This window comes from Cryptomeria japonica, chromosome 3, assembly GCF_030272615.1.
Source record: "Cryptomeria japonica chromosome 3, Sugi_1.0, whole genome shotgun sequence".
Taxonomy (NCBI): domain Eukaryota; kingdom Viridiplantae; phylum Streptophyta; class Pinopsida; order Cupressales; family Cupressaceae; genus Cryptomeria; species Cryptomeria japonica.
The window spans coordinates 893,072,942-893,092,533 of NC_081407.1; the positions used below are offsets into that span (position 1 = coordinate 893,072,942).

General features: G+C 33.1%; 1 protein-coding gene across 1 annotated transcript; it reads right to left on the minus strand.

Annotated features, from left to right (window-relative positions):
* Window positions 1-282: 282 nt before the first annotated feature.
* Window positions 283-10,189, minus strand: LOC131059784 (subtilisin-like protease SBT4.14). Its single transcript, XM_057992821.2, has 10 exons — window positions 10,098-10,189; window positions 9,905-10,002; window positions 9,632-9,778; window positions 9,414-9,519; window positions 8,759-9,290; window positions 8,577-8,680; window positions 8,235-8,462; window positions 1,242-1,353; window positions 915-1,128; window positions 283-830 (listed from the first exon to the last, which is right to left on the minus strand). The coding sequence occupies exons 1-10, from the start codon at window positions 10,187-10,189 to the stop codon at window positions 283-285; spliced, it is 2,181 nt and encodes a 726-aa protein (XP_057848804.2).
* Window positions 10,190-19,592: the final 9,403 nt, after the last annotated feature.

Here is a 19,592-nt window from a genome sequence, read left to right on the forward strand (position 1 = left end):
GACTATTCCAAGAAATTATTAGGTTGCATTATTATTATTTAAGTCGAAAAAATCTTCTCATTTTTTTCTTATGATCACACTCAGCATAAACAACATTCATTAAAGGTGTTCAGATTTTTGGAGGTATAAAGTGGAAATATATTCCAAAGAGTTTCAAACACACAACATAACCAGAAACAAAACAAACACTATGAATAACGAAGGAAATTTCATCTGTGTTTCAGTGGCACAATTTTCCAACTAATCCCTAATGAATAGGTGCTTATAGATGCCATGATTACCTTAACGTTTCACATAATAATATACAACAATTGGGCTGCGCACGGTACAATTGTCATAGCTCCATGTCAATGCACCTGAGAGCAAATCGTAATCATCAGGTACAATTTGACTTTCAATTTTCACATTGTATGACTTCTTCTGGTTGGAGGAAGTGAAATTGAGTGTATCTGGTTCCACTGTAACGTTCATTCCATAAGGTGCCTCTATTTTGGCTTGGTAGGTAGATTTTGCAGGTCCTACATTAGTAACTGTCCTTGGAAATTCAGCAAAAAAGGGTTCACTTACATTAGCAATAACCATTATAGAAGGATAGTTAAGCTCCCATACTCCGTTTTTAGATAAATTTGATGAACAGATGATAAATTCTCCTGTCAGTAAACGTAAAGATGTTTCATTGTATCCTTGGCTACATAGCATATTGACATAAGAATTTACATCGGCATCATACACAAGCCCCGGATTGATGGCCTTGAAAGGATTAATCTGCCCTGCACCATATCCTAATTCTGCAGCTTCATTGCCATCTAATGTTGCATCCAATGTTGAAGCTGCATCACAAATGGAAATGTCAAGATAGTTAAAGAAAAATAAATGAATATATACAATTTTTGGGTAGTGGAATGGATAGCCACCTGTGGTCATTAGAGCTGATTTGATAGCAGCGGGAGACCAGTCAGGATGAAATGACTTGACATAGGCAGCTGCTCCTGTGGCATGAGGGCATGCCATGGATGTTCCAGAGATGATGTTAAAATCCACTACTCTTTTGTCCAAAGGATTCATGCTCATTGGTGCAGCATTTGACCAAGCCGCTAGAATATCTACACCTGGTGCAGTGATGTCAGGCTGTCAAGGAAATATGGTTTGAATGAATTAGTTCAGTAGTTAATTAATACCACTACAAGTCCCTTGGAAATTAAAATTTCCAAAATTCCTCTCATATATTTTAGTTTTCTTACCTTCAGAAGATCTGGTGTGATTGGGTTGGGGCCTTTAGATGAGAATGAAGCTACTATAGGTGCAGGTAAATCGTTCCCAGATACACTTTTTGCTATACTTGCAAGAGGAGACCTAGTGAATTGTACAGAATTTGAACTTAAGTCACCTCTTAAAGCATGATCTTATTTAAAATTTTCATACAAACATACACACTACAAACATGGTTTTATTGAACTAGTCAGGATAGAGCTCTTAAAAATAATAAAAGAAAGGCTTTTGTTTTCACATTCTTTTGTTGTATCATAGATATAACTTTTTTAACATAAAGATTTGTTCTATTTTTTTGATTCATATTGAATAGGGTTCAACCTTCTTAATCAATTTTAAATGTAAATCTTAATAATTGAGTGATTATATGGGTGAGTACTGTCAAACACTCAATCTTGGAGGGCCCATTGGCATCCAAGATCTTATTGGTGATTAATTTCTCCCAACATACTATTAATTAATTGCAAAAAGATAAAACTGTAAAAGAAATATTCTAGAACAAAAGAGAAACTATATATGTTTTTAGAAAGAGTCTTGAATAGACAAGACTAAAGATGAGAGACTTCTACATAAAAAAGTTTCAAAAAGAAAAATGAATTCAATAGATTATTTTAGAAGTTTTTAACAATAGATAATGATTAGTTGTTTCTAGTAATTTTTTCATAAAACATTTATAAATAGAAGCGATTTATGAAAATTTTGTATCAATTGATCAATAAATGAAATCATGAATAGCTCAATGCTATAACACTCAAGTAATTTGGACAAAATTCTATGTTTAATATTTTCTGTATATTATATACTTGAGTCATCTCTATCCACCCCTACAAATTATCCTAAATTGCAAGCAATGTTAATAAAAAGGGATAGAATTCTAACACATCATAATAAACAATTTTATGATAAATATTTTTAAGGTAGCTTACTAATTCACAAATCTTTTAATTGAGTGCATTGTTTTTAAAAGTTGAAAGTGTAGACGTATAAAAATGACCATATTCCTAAATGAATATTTTATGTTCATTTCTCTATTTAATTAAATCCAATTTAATTAAATTATCCACATTCCTCTATTTAATTAAATAAGTTACTCAATTTATTTAAATTAAATTCACTATACCCATTTAATGAATAAATCATTTTATTCAATTAAATCCCCTATCCACTTTTAATTAAATTCAAATTTAATTAAATAGTTATCCCAAATTGAATAAATCTAATTTATTTAATTGTAACCAAATTGAATGAAAATCATTTAATTCAATTAAATCCTATTATCCCTCCATCCACTTGCAAAATCCCAAACCCCTTTCTAATCCCTTCTAGAATCTTCTAATTGCTTCTAATTAACCTAACCCTCCTCTAAATTTTGTCACATCCCTAAGCAAAGGGAAGTCACTTCTCAAAAACCTTAAAGTCTTTGATAACCATTGAAGGTTTTCAACCTTCAACCACTAAAACCCTTAAAGTCTTTGAAAACCATTAAAGGCTTCCAACCTTCAACCACTTAATCCCTAAAGTCTCCAATAACCATTAATGGTTAATTCAAACCTTCCCACATGGTTAAAACATTTGTTTTGACTCAACCTCTATCCAACCCAAGGGTCTCATTAGGTCATTAATGCTTTGACCATGATTATCTCTTAATCATTTGCACAAAGGTTTATCCTTGGATTAACTCTTAATCCAGTGGGTAAACCTAACTTAGACTTGACCCTTAGCCTTTAGATAACCATGAGGTCTTCTCAGGCCTTTAATGCCTCCAACCTCTTCTCTCAACCCAATCCTATGTTGACACTTGTCACCATTTCATTGGTGCCAATTGTGCACATGGATCCCCAACTTTCAAAACGGGCCCTTGATTAAACCTTTCAATCTTGACCATCCATTGCCCTGTTTGTGCTATAAATAGAGCTCTCATTCCTCCATTCTTAACAATCATCTTTAAAATTTGAAGCATTACACTTATGCTCAAATTCTTTCAAGCTTTCATATCATCTTTATGCTCATCATTTAGCCTCTTTTAGATCATAAATTAGACTAATATGCATGCTTAGATTACTTTCTTTATCATTTTAGTTCAATCATAGACTAAATATAGTATGCTAGGATAGTATTCATACTAATCTTGTCATCTTATCATTTAGTTTATTGCATTTTAGCATCATACATAGCTTCACATCTATTTCATACTAAATTTAGCAAAAGCATCTCTCGTTCTCATATTTGCCATCCCTAAACCATTTTCCTCAGTGATCTGAGAGCAAAAACATTGGTTTGAGGGATATTGTGAGATAGAGAACCATGGGACCCTCCTTGGGAAGCTGAGTAACACTACGTTACTCCATAGCTTGCATCAAGAAGTCCTGTGTGTGTGTGTGGACTAGTATTAACAATATTTTCACATATTTAGTTTTATTCGCCCACTTTTCCCGCATACAGAAAGAACAAGTATTCTATTTACATAATCATTTATTGCCCCATCTAATTTTCAAAAGTCTTTCTAGACCTAGAATAGCTTAAATCTCTATAGAACTCCCTATTTTAACTGCTTAAAAATTCTAAGATTTTGTAACTTTCTTAATTTATGTGAGAAAGAGGACATATATTTGATAATAGATGTTATTCGTGGTGATTTTGATGCATCTTTTCTTTAGGTTGAGCAAGAAGCCACAACATCTTGTAGTCATATTATAAAATAAAAAATTCCCATTAATTAGTGCAATTCACAATTGTCACATCCCCCACGTCAGCCACTTCTACAGTTCTTGACTAAGGTAAAAAATGAATTTAAAGAAAATGGTGAGGAGACAAAAACACATTAAAAGTGAGGGGAATGGTATGCAAAGGGGTATTCATGTCATTAATAGGTATGGAATCCCTATCCATGGGTTGGGGGGACTCTACAGGTTGTGTGGAAAAGACATGCTTGGCAATCTTTCATACCTCAAACACTTTGTTATTAACTCAAGCTTTATCTCTATAGATAAAATGGGTAGATAAATGAGAGGGAGAAGGCAATGCAATCATGTGGAAGAAAGAGAGATATTAACCTCAAGTTATAGGAGAAAATGTGGAGGAAAAACTACAAGGAAGGGAAGTTGAATCATATGAGAAAGAGAAAAAAGTTATAGGGAAAGGATGAAAATGTGTGAAAGGGAGGATTACCAGGGTAGGATGACTTGACAGGTAAAAATAAGATTTTGCAACCTATTGTGAGAGGGATGCAAGCTCTACATGAGTTCTTCAAAAAGAAGAAGGTAGTCGTCTAGTGGAGAGAAAGGGGTATGGTCGCCCACCAAGACATAAATGATAAAGGAATTTTACAAGAGAGAGAGAATGAATATAAATGATTGAAAAGGAGGCAACACATATGGAGAATATGTAGAAGTTTTGTAAAGGCATGCTTAGGTTTGGTCAAATACTGCAAAGAACCATGAAACCAAATACTGCAAAGAACCATGGTTTCATGTACTGCAAGGGTTGCAAGGATGTGCATGAATAGGATTTGTTGAAAAGGCTTGAGTAACTTTGGAGTATATGCTATTGGTTATAATACCCAACAATACACAAGGAGAGGCGAGTGTATATATAGAGGAGATAAAAAAAATTAGGGCAGGACAAGCTTTGTGGCACCCTATGAAGTAGTGGTAGAGGCAATGTTGGGGTTAGCTAGCTGAATGATCAATTGCATACAGGGAAATAGGGCATATTTCAATGCCAACTCCTAAATGTATTCAAGATTATCCCTAGAAATAAGTACACTTTTCTATTATTGCCTTGAAATAACATTTAATTGTACAATATCTACTCTCACAATTTAAATAAATCTGATATAGTTTGATTGGGTGTGTGTGACAAATAGGGGTATTATTGTGCATGTTTCACATCTCTTGAGGCTTTTATCAAACTATTCATGTGCCCTATGCCTACCTTTGTCTTTCTTTATGAAATTTTGTAAGATAATTTACTTTCTTTGTGTATACATTTTACTTTGCATTTTGGGTACCTTTTATTTATTGAAGGGTTGGATTAAGTTCATTCTACTTTTCATATTGGCATAATAAGGGTATTAAAAATGCTTTGCATGTATTAGTATGGATGGATATGAACTTAAAATATAGGAGAATCGCTTGATATTTCTTAATAATCAAATAATTTGCTCAATTTAAAAAATCATTGGTGTTGGTTTAATGGGACACTATGATATATGTTTTAAACCCATTTGGTGGGAAATATGACTATATTAATGCAACTTAAATGAAAGTTGACAAAATAAATTTGAATATATAAACATGTACCCGATGCATAAGATAAGTTTGAGATATTATAGGATCTTTGATTTATGATTGTACAATAATGTACATGATAAGGACATCATTTAATGTCACTAGAATCACTCCCTATTGACCAAATTCTTAATGTTGTAAATTTAAATTTTTTGTAACACACTCTAGATTCAAGGGAAGGGTTTTTATATGATTATAAGATGTTTTTCTCTTAATACATTAGCTCTAATAGCCCAAAACTATCATGGGAACTAAGGAAAGGGTACCATGGTTGTGTTGGTCCAATGGTTATAGTGTTGTCATCTTTCTTATTTAGGATTTTAATCATCATAAAGTAGTCCCTTGTATGTTCTCTCTAAAGTCTTAATACTTAAATATTGTAAAGGAAATAATTCAAATAGGGAATTTGGTCCCGTTGAATATGTATCAATGACCATACTCAAGCATGGCATAACTTTAATAAAAATTTTATTGATGACCATTTTTCATAGTATGGGGTAATTAATATATTAGGTTGTAATCAACTTAAAATATTATAGCCAATAGTGGCATACATTATTTCAATAATCATTATGCCATTAGTCTATGGCTAAGAAAAGTATCTTGGACCTTAACCTCCATCTTGAAATAAGATTATTATACTGTAAATAGATCCTAGCGGGCTTAGCCTTAAATGAAATATGAAATATTATGTGGGATTATGATGCCATTATTTTAGAAATAATATCAAATCCCAAATAGTTATTACTTATTTTTCCTAAGGTCATTGTCCATTTGTCTATTAATTTAGTAACTATGAGGTTTTAGAAACTTATAATATTGGAAAATATTATATGTAGAGCTATATTAAGAATATATCAAGATACATGCAATTATGTGACCTTTTGAGAAATTTTAATTAAGCGAAATTGTTAAGGGCTACTCTAGATATGATATGATATGGTAATAGTTAGTAGGTTGCCATTGGACCATGCCAATGGCAGATGCTTATAACTAGTATTGTATCTTTGGATTAGCTAGCACTCATTTGGTTCATTGAGGTGATAGATTTCTAGTAGCTATCTAGGGTTTGATATAGTGATGGTTACATAAGTAGTTACATTACTAGCGGGCAATAGTAAACAAAGCTAATTATTGTATTTAGAGGGTTCGCTAGAAATCACCTATAGCATGGAGGTAATTGATGCCATGTGTTACCAAATATTATGAAGAAGATAGCTAACAATATCACTAATGTCATATGTGGTATATGTTAGAAGCTATTTCATCTTAGGTGTACAATCTTGTTGTTACTGGCCTGTAGATGATTAAGTTGGAATCAACTAGGTTAGGTTAGTTGATTATTTGTTGAAATCCTTGGGATTGAGAATGGACCCACAATGTCGTATGTGATGCATCACATTCTCTTTCTAGTTGTCTCATAGTATACTTAACCTTATTAGGTTCACAATTGACTACTAGTGTAGTATTAAATACGCCAAATCTTCTTCCCAATCATCCGCTTATGTAGAAGACTACAGAAATGAATGAGACCCATGGTCTAGAATAGAATGAACTCATGTTCCTTTTCTATTTGGGATGCATTATAAATAGGTGTTAGTTAGTTATTGTATATGAGTCAGTGATGCTATTATCTTTGTGATGCTTGTATAAAAACTAGTCACTATTATCTTTATGATTCCTATATAAGCTAGTCATTTATATCTTTGTGATTATTTTATATGAGCCTGTCACTATTATCTTTGTGATGCCTATATGAGCCAATCACTATGTATTTGTGATGCATGTTGGAGCTACTCACTATGTATGTGATGTATGTTAGAGCTAGCCAACTTGTGTACACGTGATGTGTATGAGCTAGTCCTAAGTATATATGTGGCGTATGCTCCAGACAGTCACTATATGTGCTCTATGATATGATCCTTGTGTATATATATATATGTTTATACACCAATGATTAGTAATAATGGGTATGGAACTAACACTTGATGGCAATGTAAATCTTTATTTTATGAGGGGGCTAAGTTCATAGATTACCTTAATTAATAGTCAAGGTATAAAGAGAGATTAAAGATATCATCAAGAGGAGAAAATAAACTCCCTCTCAGTGTGGACTATGAAGACTTTGATTTTCCACAAGAAGATACATATGCAGGGTCATCATGAGTGAACCCTCAAGGCTGAGGTATGGGTCTAGGGATTACCCTAATTATGAGAACTTAACACTATCAAGCATAAGCATATACAAGGTGATATTAAGTTATCGCCACCATGATGAATGGAGAAGTTTTAAAACCAACCTTTATAAATTAAATGAAAATTTTTGGTCGATTAAGTTGATACTTGATACTAATGAAATAAAATACAGACTTAGGTTTAGGTCTAGAGATTACCCTAATTATAAGAACTTAACACTATTGAGTATAAGCATATACAAGGTGATGCTAAACTATCGCCATCAAGGTAAATGGAGAAGTTTTAAAATCAACCCTTACAAGTTAGATGAAAATCTTTGGTCAGTTAAAGCTGATAATTGATGTTTGTGAATTATAAAAAATTGTTATAAGGGGCAATTTTTACAACGATATATCTTTGAGATTGTGCTATGGATATCTTTAATTTATTTAACAAAACTTTCATGGGGAGAAAAGTAATTCTGTTGATGTATGCATTTACCTTGTGGAATTGATGTAAGATTTGACAACCTCTCCCAGTTCGGATGAAATAACTGTGGCAGGGACCATGAACGAGAAAGCTGAATCATTCATTGCATTGTACATTATTATGGCACCCGCCCCTCCAGATACATTCACTCCACCATCTGGTAGATTATATGGGTCTAAGTAGCAAAGTACTATTTTTCCTTCAACTTTGTTGCGATCCAGAGAATATAATCGGCAACCACTGACCAAAATAACAATCATAAAAATAAAGACCTTTGAGTTCAACAAAATGAACAAATCTAATTTAAGGAACTGTTTCTTAATCAATTTCATGGGATGTTATTATGCATTTCACCTGGAGTCCTCTGAAGAAAATCCGCCAGAAACGTTAGCAGCGTCTCCTCCATATACTAAAGGATACCAAGGCTGCTCCATTGTGAATGTGTTTATAGCATTCCCCTGCCCCACAATTAATCTCAACATGTTAGAATGTATTGATCACATAATATCAGTAGAAAGCAATGACATTTGATTTACCTCAAAAGACATTCGATTTCCCAAAGTAAGTTGTGATTTGAAATGCCGATCAATGGTACTTGCAGCCACTGTCAGAGACCAGGGTGAGAAATTGCACACAGATCCCAATGAGCCATCGTTACAAGCAGCATTTGATGTCAAGACTCCTCTCTTCATTGCATGGAATGCTCCTATTGCAATGCAATCTTCGAAGTAGTCAGGTGGGGGAAGGATGCCTAGAGTCGAAGACCCAATTGAAACAGAAATGACATCCACACCATCATAGATTGCATCATCAAATGCCGCAAGGAGATCTACATCACTGCAAGAGCGTGACCAACAAACCTTGTACATAGCAACCCTTGCACCTGGTACTCCTCCACGTACGTCCCCTTGGGCTAGTCCAAAGAGGCTGGCGTTTCTGACAAGGTTTCCAGCCGCTGTGGACGAGGTGTGTGTTCCATGGCCATTTGAATCTCTTGGAGAGATGAACTCACCAGCAGCTGGTTGAGATCCCAAGCCTTTATAATAAAACTTCGCACCTATTAATTTCCTGGTAATCAAGTAAACACATTTGTCAGTACGATAAAACCTGAAAATAACTATTGCCTATACAGTATTTCTGAACAGGAAGAGGATTTAGATTGGAAAGTAGAACAAATGAATGTTCTAGTACCTATTGCAAGCTCTGAAATCGGGTGTTGTCTGGCACTCTCCCCTCCATTTTGAGGGAATGGGACCCAGTCCCGAGTCGCTGAAACTTTCTATTTCGGGCCATACCCCTACAGTCAAATTGGATCGGAGATTTATTCAGATTTAATATGGGAAATATGCAAAACCATTTTAGTGTCTGTTGTATGCTACCAATGAAGTTTCTATTGTTTTTCATAATACCTGTATCTAGAACGCCAACAATTACGTCACTTTGATATTCCAAATGATTGGTTTGCTGAGACAGAGGGAGACCCACAAAATCCCATGATCTACTTGTCAAGAGTTGAGCCTTTTTGCTTTCAAACACCGAAACTACATCATCTGTGTCTATAATTCACAAATAAGACTTTCAGCCCAGTCTTTGAAAATGAATGATAAATAAATCAGTAAATACGTTTGGGGAAAACAAAGAAGAACATTCTAATAATTCATCCATTTTTGGGGCAATCTTACTGGACAGTTGTTGGACATGAGTTGAAGAAAGTCGAGCTGCAAATCCGTTAAAGCTCTTCCAATAACTATGAATCAAAGATTCCTGTGCTGCCTCATGGCTTGACAAGCATATTGGAAAAAAAATAATTAGAAAAATAGTTCTTTTTTAGAACAACAGAGTGGACATAGAAGAAGAAAAAAGTTATGTAAAAACCTTCCAAGTAGAGATTGAAGCAATGAAAGGTGGGACTCAGTTGCTGCTGTTTGGGAATAATCTTGTATATCTGGGGACATAGCATCACCCATATACACTATGTAAAGCTGATTTTGCACAGAATAAAATGTGCAGTCAGTAAAACATTTTTGAGAGGTAACATGTCAAACAGAGGGAGATGAAGAAATCACCTTTTCATGCAAGTGTTGAGAAGTAGCTGTGAAGACAAGGATTAAAAGAAAAACGAAGGGAAACATAAGATGGGTTATTGTTGTGCCTGCCATTAAGAGGTTAATTATGTTTTGACTCTCTCAAAATACAGTGAAACAGGCCTATGTTATACAGAAGTCTGGTTAGTAATAAATAAATAAGACATTGATAATATTAAGGTGAAATGGGAGAAACAAAATACGAGTATGAACAAATAATATAAACTTCTCCGCCCTGAATTTAGACGAGGCGTTCAAAGAAATTAATGGTGAAAACAATATATTTTAGTTGCTACGTCATTAACAGAATTCTCATAGTAAACTCTGAAGTAGGGCACTCTCAACGAGAAGCGTTTAAGGATTATCGACTGAATTATGTTCTTTGTTGCGTTATTTAAATTTGATTATAGAATATCTGTAATTTATAATTATTATATTTTCTTCACATCAGATTCAAAAATATCATTTAAATTTAAAGATTCCAAAGTAGAATCTTAAATGGGTCTCATTAAAATATAATGGAAAAATATATATTTTTATACATTTGTTTGCTTTAACAATGTTAGAATATATATAGAGGGGATGTAAATCTAGCTTCTAACAAGGGATGCAATGTGTTCCTGTCAATAGTGTTGATAGAAGAGGAGACAGATCGGGTAAAGATGTCGGGTAAAGATGTCGAGAAGGGTAAAGTAAGAGGGATATGGAGAAATAGAAATAGAAAGAGGGAAATACTGAGAGAAGAGGAGATGGAGAGATTGAAAGGTAAAGAGATAGGAAGTGATATATATAAAGAAATAGAGGTAGAGAGAAGAAAAAATGCATAAAGTTGCTATCATTTGTTTAGATTAGTTCTAAAGTAAAATACACTAAATTTCCATAAGTAAGATTAAAGATATTTTACAATGACAACAAGTGGTGCACGGTAAGAGTGTGACATGGTCTTTCTTTCTTACATATTTTTATTTTATTTTTATTTTTTGTTGTTTTAAAAATGCATTGATATATTAGAATAAAATAAGAGAGTAAATAAATAAACAAACTAGCTTTGTGTCATTTATTTACTTTAAATTAATAAATGCTTTTGTAATAAATAATTTGTTTTTTTGTTTAAATTTAAAACTATCAAATAATCTATTTCAATAACTAAAATTATTATATTATTACTGTATTGTATTACTACATGGGATCAAATTCAATTTTAAGACATTATTATAAATGGAAAATATCTAATGGAATTTAACCATCTCAAATAGAAAACTTTATGCTTCAATTTTTGGTAATGGTTTAGTAAATATTATTATTATGATTATGTTTTATTAAGAGTTAGGCTCTAATCTAAGAGGTTTGGCTCTTTCCTTCCCGTAGGCTCTTCAGAATATAGATTTGACTTGTAATGGGAGCTATCCCCCTTTTGACAGCACTTCTAAAAAAAAAAATTAAAGAAAAAAGAAAAGTTAGAAACACAGTTCAATTAGGATGACATTTTGATTAGGGTTACCGTTAGGATTCAATTTCATTCAGCTGATAGAATTTAATTGGAAGGGAGTGAAGATTTTATTTATTATATTCATACTAATACATTAACCATAACCCTTTCTCTATTTGAACTATAACAATGATTATTATTTATTATTATATTATATAAATATTTATAGTATTATATTAAAATTCTAAACCAATGACATATGTAAACCTGAATTAATAATAAGTTTAAATAGATTTTAGTAATAATAATTATTAAAAATTATATCTACATTAAATTATATTTAAACTATTTATTAATTTATATTCATATTTAAAATATTAAATAATATAATATAATATATACAATAAATATAAACCTATATTTCTCATATATTTAGTAAATAATAGAAACATTTTAATAAATATATGTCTTTAATTATATAACTTCAAAATAACAATAAAAAATTTAAAATAAATTAAATAATCTATTTTTTAAACTTTTATATATAATTTTTTTTTAAATATAAATAATCCATTTTAAGTGATTAGAAAGAGACATAAATAATGAGCACAACAATGAATAGCTGCGACTAAAAAAAATAATGTTCATTGGGTTATTGAATAATATGTATGTATGAAAAATTATTTGTGTCGCCAATATAATATGGTTTAAATATTTGCATGTGAATTAAGATATTATGATTGGACAATACTTTAAATTCTTTACGTGAAAACTAAGTTAGATTCTAAATCGGATGGTCACGTATGAGTTTGAAAGTGGCCAGACAAATATATATAGATGAAGGAATGGTACAAAAATGGAGGTTCCAGAGGGTTAGTGAGATAAAAACGGTAGTATTTAGGATGTGACGCTCTAAAATAGCTGATTAATTTTTCTGTTATACATACAGTTGAAAAATAAAAGATGCAATTATTTTTGAGGAGTAGAGTCGAGATATGTAATTTTCAACTTACCTTCATGTTATGCAGAAATTGTGGCGGTTTTTAGTCAGATTAGCTATAGCCTAGCATTTATATGGTTGTGATGGTTTTGTACATCACTCATAAATATGTTTAAGTTAGGTTTGTTTGTACATGTTCATAAATATGTATTAAAGTATGTATTTTTGGGGGTAAAATTTAATTTTCTACTTTAACTAATAAAAAAGGAGATAAATATTTCTTTGAAATTATTAAATAAGAAATTTAATTATAAACTATAGAATCATTGTTCAAACTTTAAATAATGTTCATTGATTGGTTAAATTAATTGAAAAATTAAAATGATTCAATGCAATAGTATCTTACCTTTGTGGGAACTAATAAAAGTTTCTTTGTAATTTCTAAAGTCCTCTATAGATCAAAGCAAATGTTAACAATCTTATCAAGTTGAATAGAAATGAAAAACTTGCACAATATAAGTATTATGAGTGTGTGTTTTATCTCTACCTCTATCCATCAACAAGAGGTATGAAAACAAGAAGAATATAGAGTTGAAGTTTGACAAGATCCAAAAGAATACAACTTTAGAGTGTAACTCAAACCTAGAATTTGATGATTTATATGACTATTTTTCAACTTTATATCATATATTATAACCTTAAAATTTGTTAAACCACATATTTTGACATGTTATGTTTTTATAAAACTATATAATATAATATTCTAATTTATAATATTAATATATATGTGATTTTATAATATTGATTATAAAAATACAAATTGATTTAGAATACTTTTCAAGATAAAATATAATTGTTTCTATTTCTTAATATAAATTTTGAGAATAGTTTTTAAATTTTGACATTTTACAAGATTCTCTTTATAAAAAAATTGAATTTAGAAACTTGGTATAACAAGTAAAATTATTTGAAGGTTTTCATTAGATTAATATATTTATATTGTTTAAATTGACATTTTTAAGAATTATGATTTTTTTTTTATCGATAATTTTGAGTATATATTATTACTTTTAAAATAGTAAAACATACATAATATATTGTCAAAAATAGAGATTAACCCCTATACCAATTCCAAATCATGAAGGCAAACTAATAACCACTAAACAGACGAACCCCCATGTGCCAAGCCACTACAAAAATTATCTAAAAATAACACTACCTAACCACAAACAAGAACCCCACCATCTCCAAAATGTGGTATGAAACCACCATTGCAATGCTTCGAATTGTCCAAATCAAAAAACAAACTAACCACTACTAAATTGTCACATGAAATTAAAAAAAAAATTATTTTTCTTGCCTAGGCCATTGACCCAAAAGTCTTTTGGAGCAAAGTTTTCCTTTTCCTCTATGTCCTTATGTTTATTCTCCCTCGCTAATCATGGCTGCACTTCCCTCTCTCGTACATAGTCCTTTAGAGCCTCCCACCCCACTCCAGCCTCCTTCATTCAAGCCTCATGATCTGCACCATCATTCCAAAGAATAAAGGGGCAGTATTTAACCTCCACACCATCCTACACTATACCCTCACCAAATGATCACCACAAACCTTTCCCTACTACCACACGCACCATGATGGATGTCAACCCACAGAAACAGTGGTTTGGAACACAGGCTTTCTCCCCCCATTCTACTTTCTCCTTCGACCCAAAAACCAGCACCCATGCTACATCCATTGAAATGATGTCAATGTTCATTCTATAATAAAATTTTGACTATAAATAATCCTCGCTAAGAAACAACTCCATTATTTACATGAAGGTGGGATCTTCAAACTTAAAAATCACTGCAAGCCACTTCTCTGAAATGTTGTTGGAAAAGGAAAGTTGCTATTTGATAGAGTGGAGAAAAAATCTTGCTTCCATAGTACCCACCTGGAGCACTCCCAAATGCCCTCCTATCACAATATCTCAAGCTCTTTGATGCACCAACACTTGGAACATGTAAAAAAACACGGATGCCCACCCTTGCCTCTAAAAAACACCACCTCATTCCCTATCAAAATCATAATTATTGGGCATTAATCCTAACGTGTATGGAGATGTATGAATCAGTCCTCAGCCAAATCAACTTCTCGTTAATCCTCCCAAACACCCTCCCCACCCACTTCATGCAATGATGTGGCCGATTTAGAAAGTACATCGACCACCTCATTGCCTTCTCTCAAAACGTGAGAGATTTTAAATGAATTAAAGGTTACTAATTCCATTTTAATAATTTAAATACATTTATTAATCTTCCAAGAATCTGCATCTCCTTTGATAATGAAATTCACAATAATCTGAGAATCCCCCTCCAATACACACACAGAAAAGATAAATGTTGCACCATTCTCACTCCCCGTAAGGCCGCCTGTACCTCGGCTTTATTATTCCTTTTGTGACATCCATCAACCTCCTAGTCGTAATCGCCAAAATATTTTCATTCCAATCCCAAGCAACAAAATCCGCTCCCAAAGGCCCAATTTACCTTTGGACACACCAAATTCATCTTCACCCAACCAATCTCTAGTTTTTGCCACACCACTCCTGCCCTTGTAACCACTTTACCCAAATTTAAAGCCGAATCAACTCAAGAAATCCCATTAATAGGCCTAAATTTAATTAGTGGTCATTGAAATTGAATGAAATTCTCCTCCTTTCTTAAAGGTACTTTCCTTTGGAGAATGAGTGAGGTTGCACTAACTAGCTCTGACACTACATTTTTTATTCTACTCTGTACTCTCCACACTAGTTATAATTTATCTTGAAAAATCCTTCTATTGCATTCTTTCCAATTTTTCTATATCACCGTTACAGGACATATCCATCAAATGCTACAAAAGATAGATTTCAAATATCCTCTAAACCAGCCTTGAAACATTTCTTTTACCAATGCTGAAAATGGAGCTTTCCTACTCACTTTTTCAATAAAAAATCTCCAACATTTCATTGAAAAATCGCAATGCAAGAGCAGGTGGTCAATTGTCTCTTATGCCTTGTCGCACAAAATACATTTAAATGGATCCACAAATCTTAATTTCTTTAGCTGCTCCCCAGTCAAAATTCTACCTCTAACCACCAACCAAGAAAAGGTCCCTACTTTTGGTAGACATGCATTATCCCAACATAAATCATAAAGCCCACCATCCAACACTAGTTCTTCCTCTAACAATTTGGACCCAATATTGACCCACTACTTACCATGCTTGGAGCCACACCATACAATTTCATCTTTAGATCTAGAGATAGTAACCTCTCTACTTCTAAAAATATTCAAAATACCAACATTCGCTTGAGAAAGATTCAACTCCATCACATCTTTCCAATCCCAATATTCTTTGCCTTGAATAATTGTTCTAATTCAAAAAATTTGGAACACCACCATTGTTTAGTGGATCCAATAATTTCCTCCAACCCCTCTCTTATTGAAGTCCTAATGACCATCCCACGAATCATCCCAGAGTAGATCCTTTGAAAAATTACCCACATTCCATGAAATGTGGTCCACTATGACTTTCCTACAAGACATCAAGAAGTTCCAAAAAGAAAACCCTCTAGGGGGATTAAGAATTGTAAGAATATGTTCTCTCTCTAGGGAATCCAAATACTTGGCATTCAGAATACAGACCCATATATGATCTGGGTTACAATACATCATCTAGACTAGTCTAGCTCTCATAGCTTCATTAAGAATCCATCATTTTGTATCCCTCACCACCCAATATCTTGGGTTTACAAATACTCTCCCAATCCAACAATGGTATTTTATCCTTCTCCTGATTTCCATTCTACATGAATTTCATCATTTTTTGTTCAGTAATTATGATAATTTTGCAAGGTATCTTATTACACATCATCGAATAAATGGAGATCACTAAAATAAATATCTTCAACAAAAGAATCCTCCGTGTAGAAGTAAACCAACTACTTTTCCAGCCTTCCATCTTCCTTAAATAGCTATCAACCAAAGGTTTCCACAAAGTGGACTTCAAAGCTCCTCCAAAAAGTGGCATACCTAGATATCTCCCTAGCAGAGAACCTAGCTTAATGTTCAAAATTATGGCAATCTCAAGCCATTTCTACATACTAGTATTGAAGAAGAAGATCTTTGACTTGTACTAATTAATACACTAGCCAAAAGCAAAGTTGTAGTCATCCAAAATATGATCTTCATGAATCTTGCCTCTATTAAAGAGGCATCCCCCATCAATAATATGTCATCATCAAATTACAAATGAGAAATAACATTCACATTCCTTGCTATTTTAACTCCTTTACATTGCCCACATCTTCATTTCTTCGATATCAATCTCCTAAGAACCTCGGCCATAATAATAAAGAGGAATGGGGATAAAGGATCCCCTTGTCTGAGCCCTCTAGAGCATGAAAAAAAACCTTGAGGGATACAATTTAATAGCAGAGATAAATGAGAGTTGTCAATACAATTATGGACCCACTCTATCCATTAGGGACAAAAACCAAATTTCTCTAAGACTTTGAGAAGGAAGGATCTGTTTGTAACTTGATCATATGCTTTCCTTATGTCCAACTTTACAAACATTTTTTTAATTTTAGCCAATATAATTGAATGGATTGCTTCATTCACCATGACTACACCTTCCACTATCAATCTCCCATGGGCAAACCAACTTTGTTCATTAAAAATAATCAAACTCAAGACACCTTCCAATCAATTCTCTGTGAATTTTAAAATAATTATGTAAATGGTATTACAAAAAGATTCCGGTCTAAAATCACTAAAGGATTATTCTTTACCTTTCTTTGGAATTAATGCAATCAGAGTATTATTTAAATCTTTCAACATTCTACAATCCCGCCTAGAGTCCTCCACTACCTCCCAAATATATTTTTTACAAATATGCAAAAAATTCTAAAAGAAAAATGGCAGGGAAGTCATCTGGTCCCGGAGCCTTCTCCCCCTCCCCCCCATTGAGAAAATGGCACATTTAGCCTTTTCAACCTTCAATGGAGAATAAAGAATCTTGTTTTGTTCATGAGAAATAAGATGAGGAATAACATCCAAAACACTATCATCCAACACCCCATGATCTGCCTCATCCACTGTAAGAAAATTTTGAAAAAAACTAACAACTTCATTATTAATATTCTCTGGCTCCTGCAACCACTGACCATCCGCCCTTTTAATTTTGTAAATTGTATTTACTTATCGTCTGGACTTCACCATATTATGGAAGTATTTCATATTTCTATCCCCTTCAACCAACATTCCATAGATTTATGTCTCCAGTGAATTTCTTTTCTAGCTAACAATTCACAATGATAAGAATGGTTTTTTTTTTCTCTTCTATGAATTTTGATTCTGCCATGCCATCCTTACAGATTTTGGAATTCAAATCTTCTAGTTTCTTCTCTATTTAGAATATATCCACAAATATATCCTTGAATTTAGTTCTATTACACTCTTTTAACTTAGAACTTTTAATATACTATAGTTTTTTAAAGAAAATGAAGGCTTTCATACCTTCCATATGCGGACCATTTCTCCACCATCCAACAATTAATTCACCTAACTCCTTCACACAAAGCCATTTCTTTTTCAAATTTGAATGAACATTTTATTGGAGCTGCATCTCTTTGCGTGATGAAATAAAAGTGGGAAGTAATCCAAACAGGAGAAGGGAACAATCTATACCTCATACACCAATGACATCCTTGCAAACACTCCAGCCAAGAAGAAATGATCCAGCTTCTCAACAATATTCTCATAACTCGATCTATGATTACTCCATGTAAAGGTCCCATTCTTGAACTTTACTTCAAGCAAGCCATTGGAGGTAACAAAGTTTTAAAAAACTCTCTGAATGTGACCCTTCCCCATTCTTCATCCACTCTTATATTGGGCTTCAAGCGTCACATTAAAATCCCCTCCAATTAACCATGACCCATCCTCAAAGTCTTGAATAACTTTGGTAAGAGAGTCCCAAAGGATTTTCTTCTATCGAAAACTAGTTGAACCAAAAACATTAAGAACCAAAAAAATTTCCCTTGAGATGATTGATATCATCTTTACCAACTACCAATGTTTCTCTTGATGAGCCATTTCACAATCCAAAACCCTTGGGTTCCATAAAAATACTAATCCTTCTAAAGCCCCATCTATGCCCACACTAAAACCTTTTCACAACCTCCAACTATTCAAAAACCCATCAACTTCACTCTTACTCAACTTAGTTTCCTTAATCATTACACAATCTAGCTTTGTCTGATCAAAACATCTTTTGACCAACCGCCTCTTGTCAGATGTATTGCACCCCCCGACATTCCATGAAAGGACTTGCATGACTCAAAAGGAGGGCTATCCCCCTTCCTAGATTTCAATTTTCTTTTTCTCTTCGCACTACTGCCAACTCAAGTTTCATAATATTGGTCTTTTGCCCTTTATGTTTTTTTCCCCATTCTTGATAGTAACACTTTTCACATTGGACTAGCTAATCGACCACTTCTCTAAGATGCTCTCCTCTTCCACTAGGCCCATGATGTCTTCATCATCCATAAATTCTTGATATAATTGCCTTTTCACCTCTTGTTCTAAGATCTCCTCAAGTCTCTTGCCTTGAGCATTCAGAGTTGCCTCAACTCATTTAGGGGAAATATGAATATTTGTAAATCTTAAACCAACTTGATCCTCCAAGATCCCTCCATCAAAAGTTGACTCTCCCTCAACCTTCATAACAACATCTTCCCCTTCAAGAATAGTCTCTACTCCTTGTGACAAGGATTTCCTCTCATCGTCCCTAGTAACCTTGAGAGGACTTGTCCATGAGATTAACTCCTATTTTAAAAGCATTTGGTCCCAATTATTCTCTCTTTCATCCCTCATCCTTGTGGATGCCA

Bases quoted from the DNA above. Each gene is read 5' to 3' on its own strand.
- LOC131059784 (XM_057992821.2), bottom strand. From the start codon at position 10,189: ATGGGTGATGCTATGTCCCCAGATATACAAGATTATTCCCAAACAGCA. The intron at 10,003-10,097 runs GTTTTTACATAA...ATGCTTGTCAAG, and splicing joins CTTCAATCTCTACTTGGAAG to CCATGAGGCAGCACAGGAAT. The intron at 1,354-8,234 runs GTAAATGCATAC...ACAATTCACTAG, and splicing joins TCTTACATCAATTCCACAAG to GTCTCCTCTTGCAAGTATAG.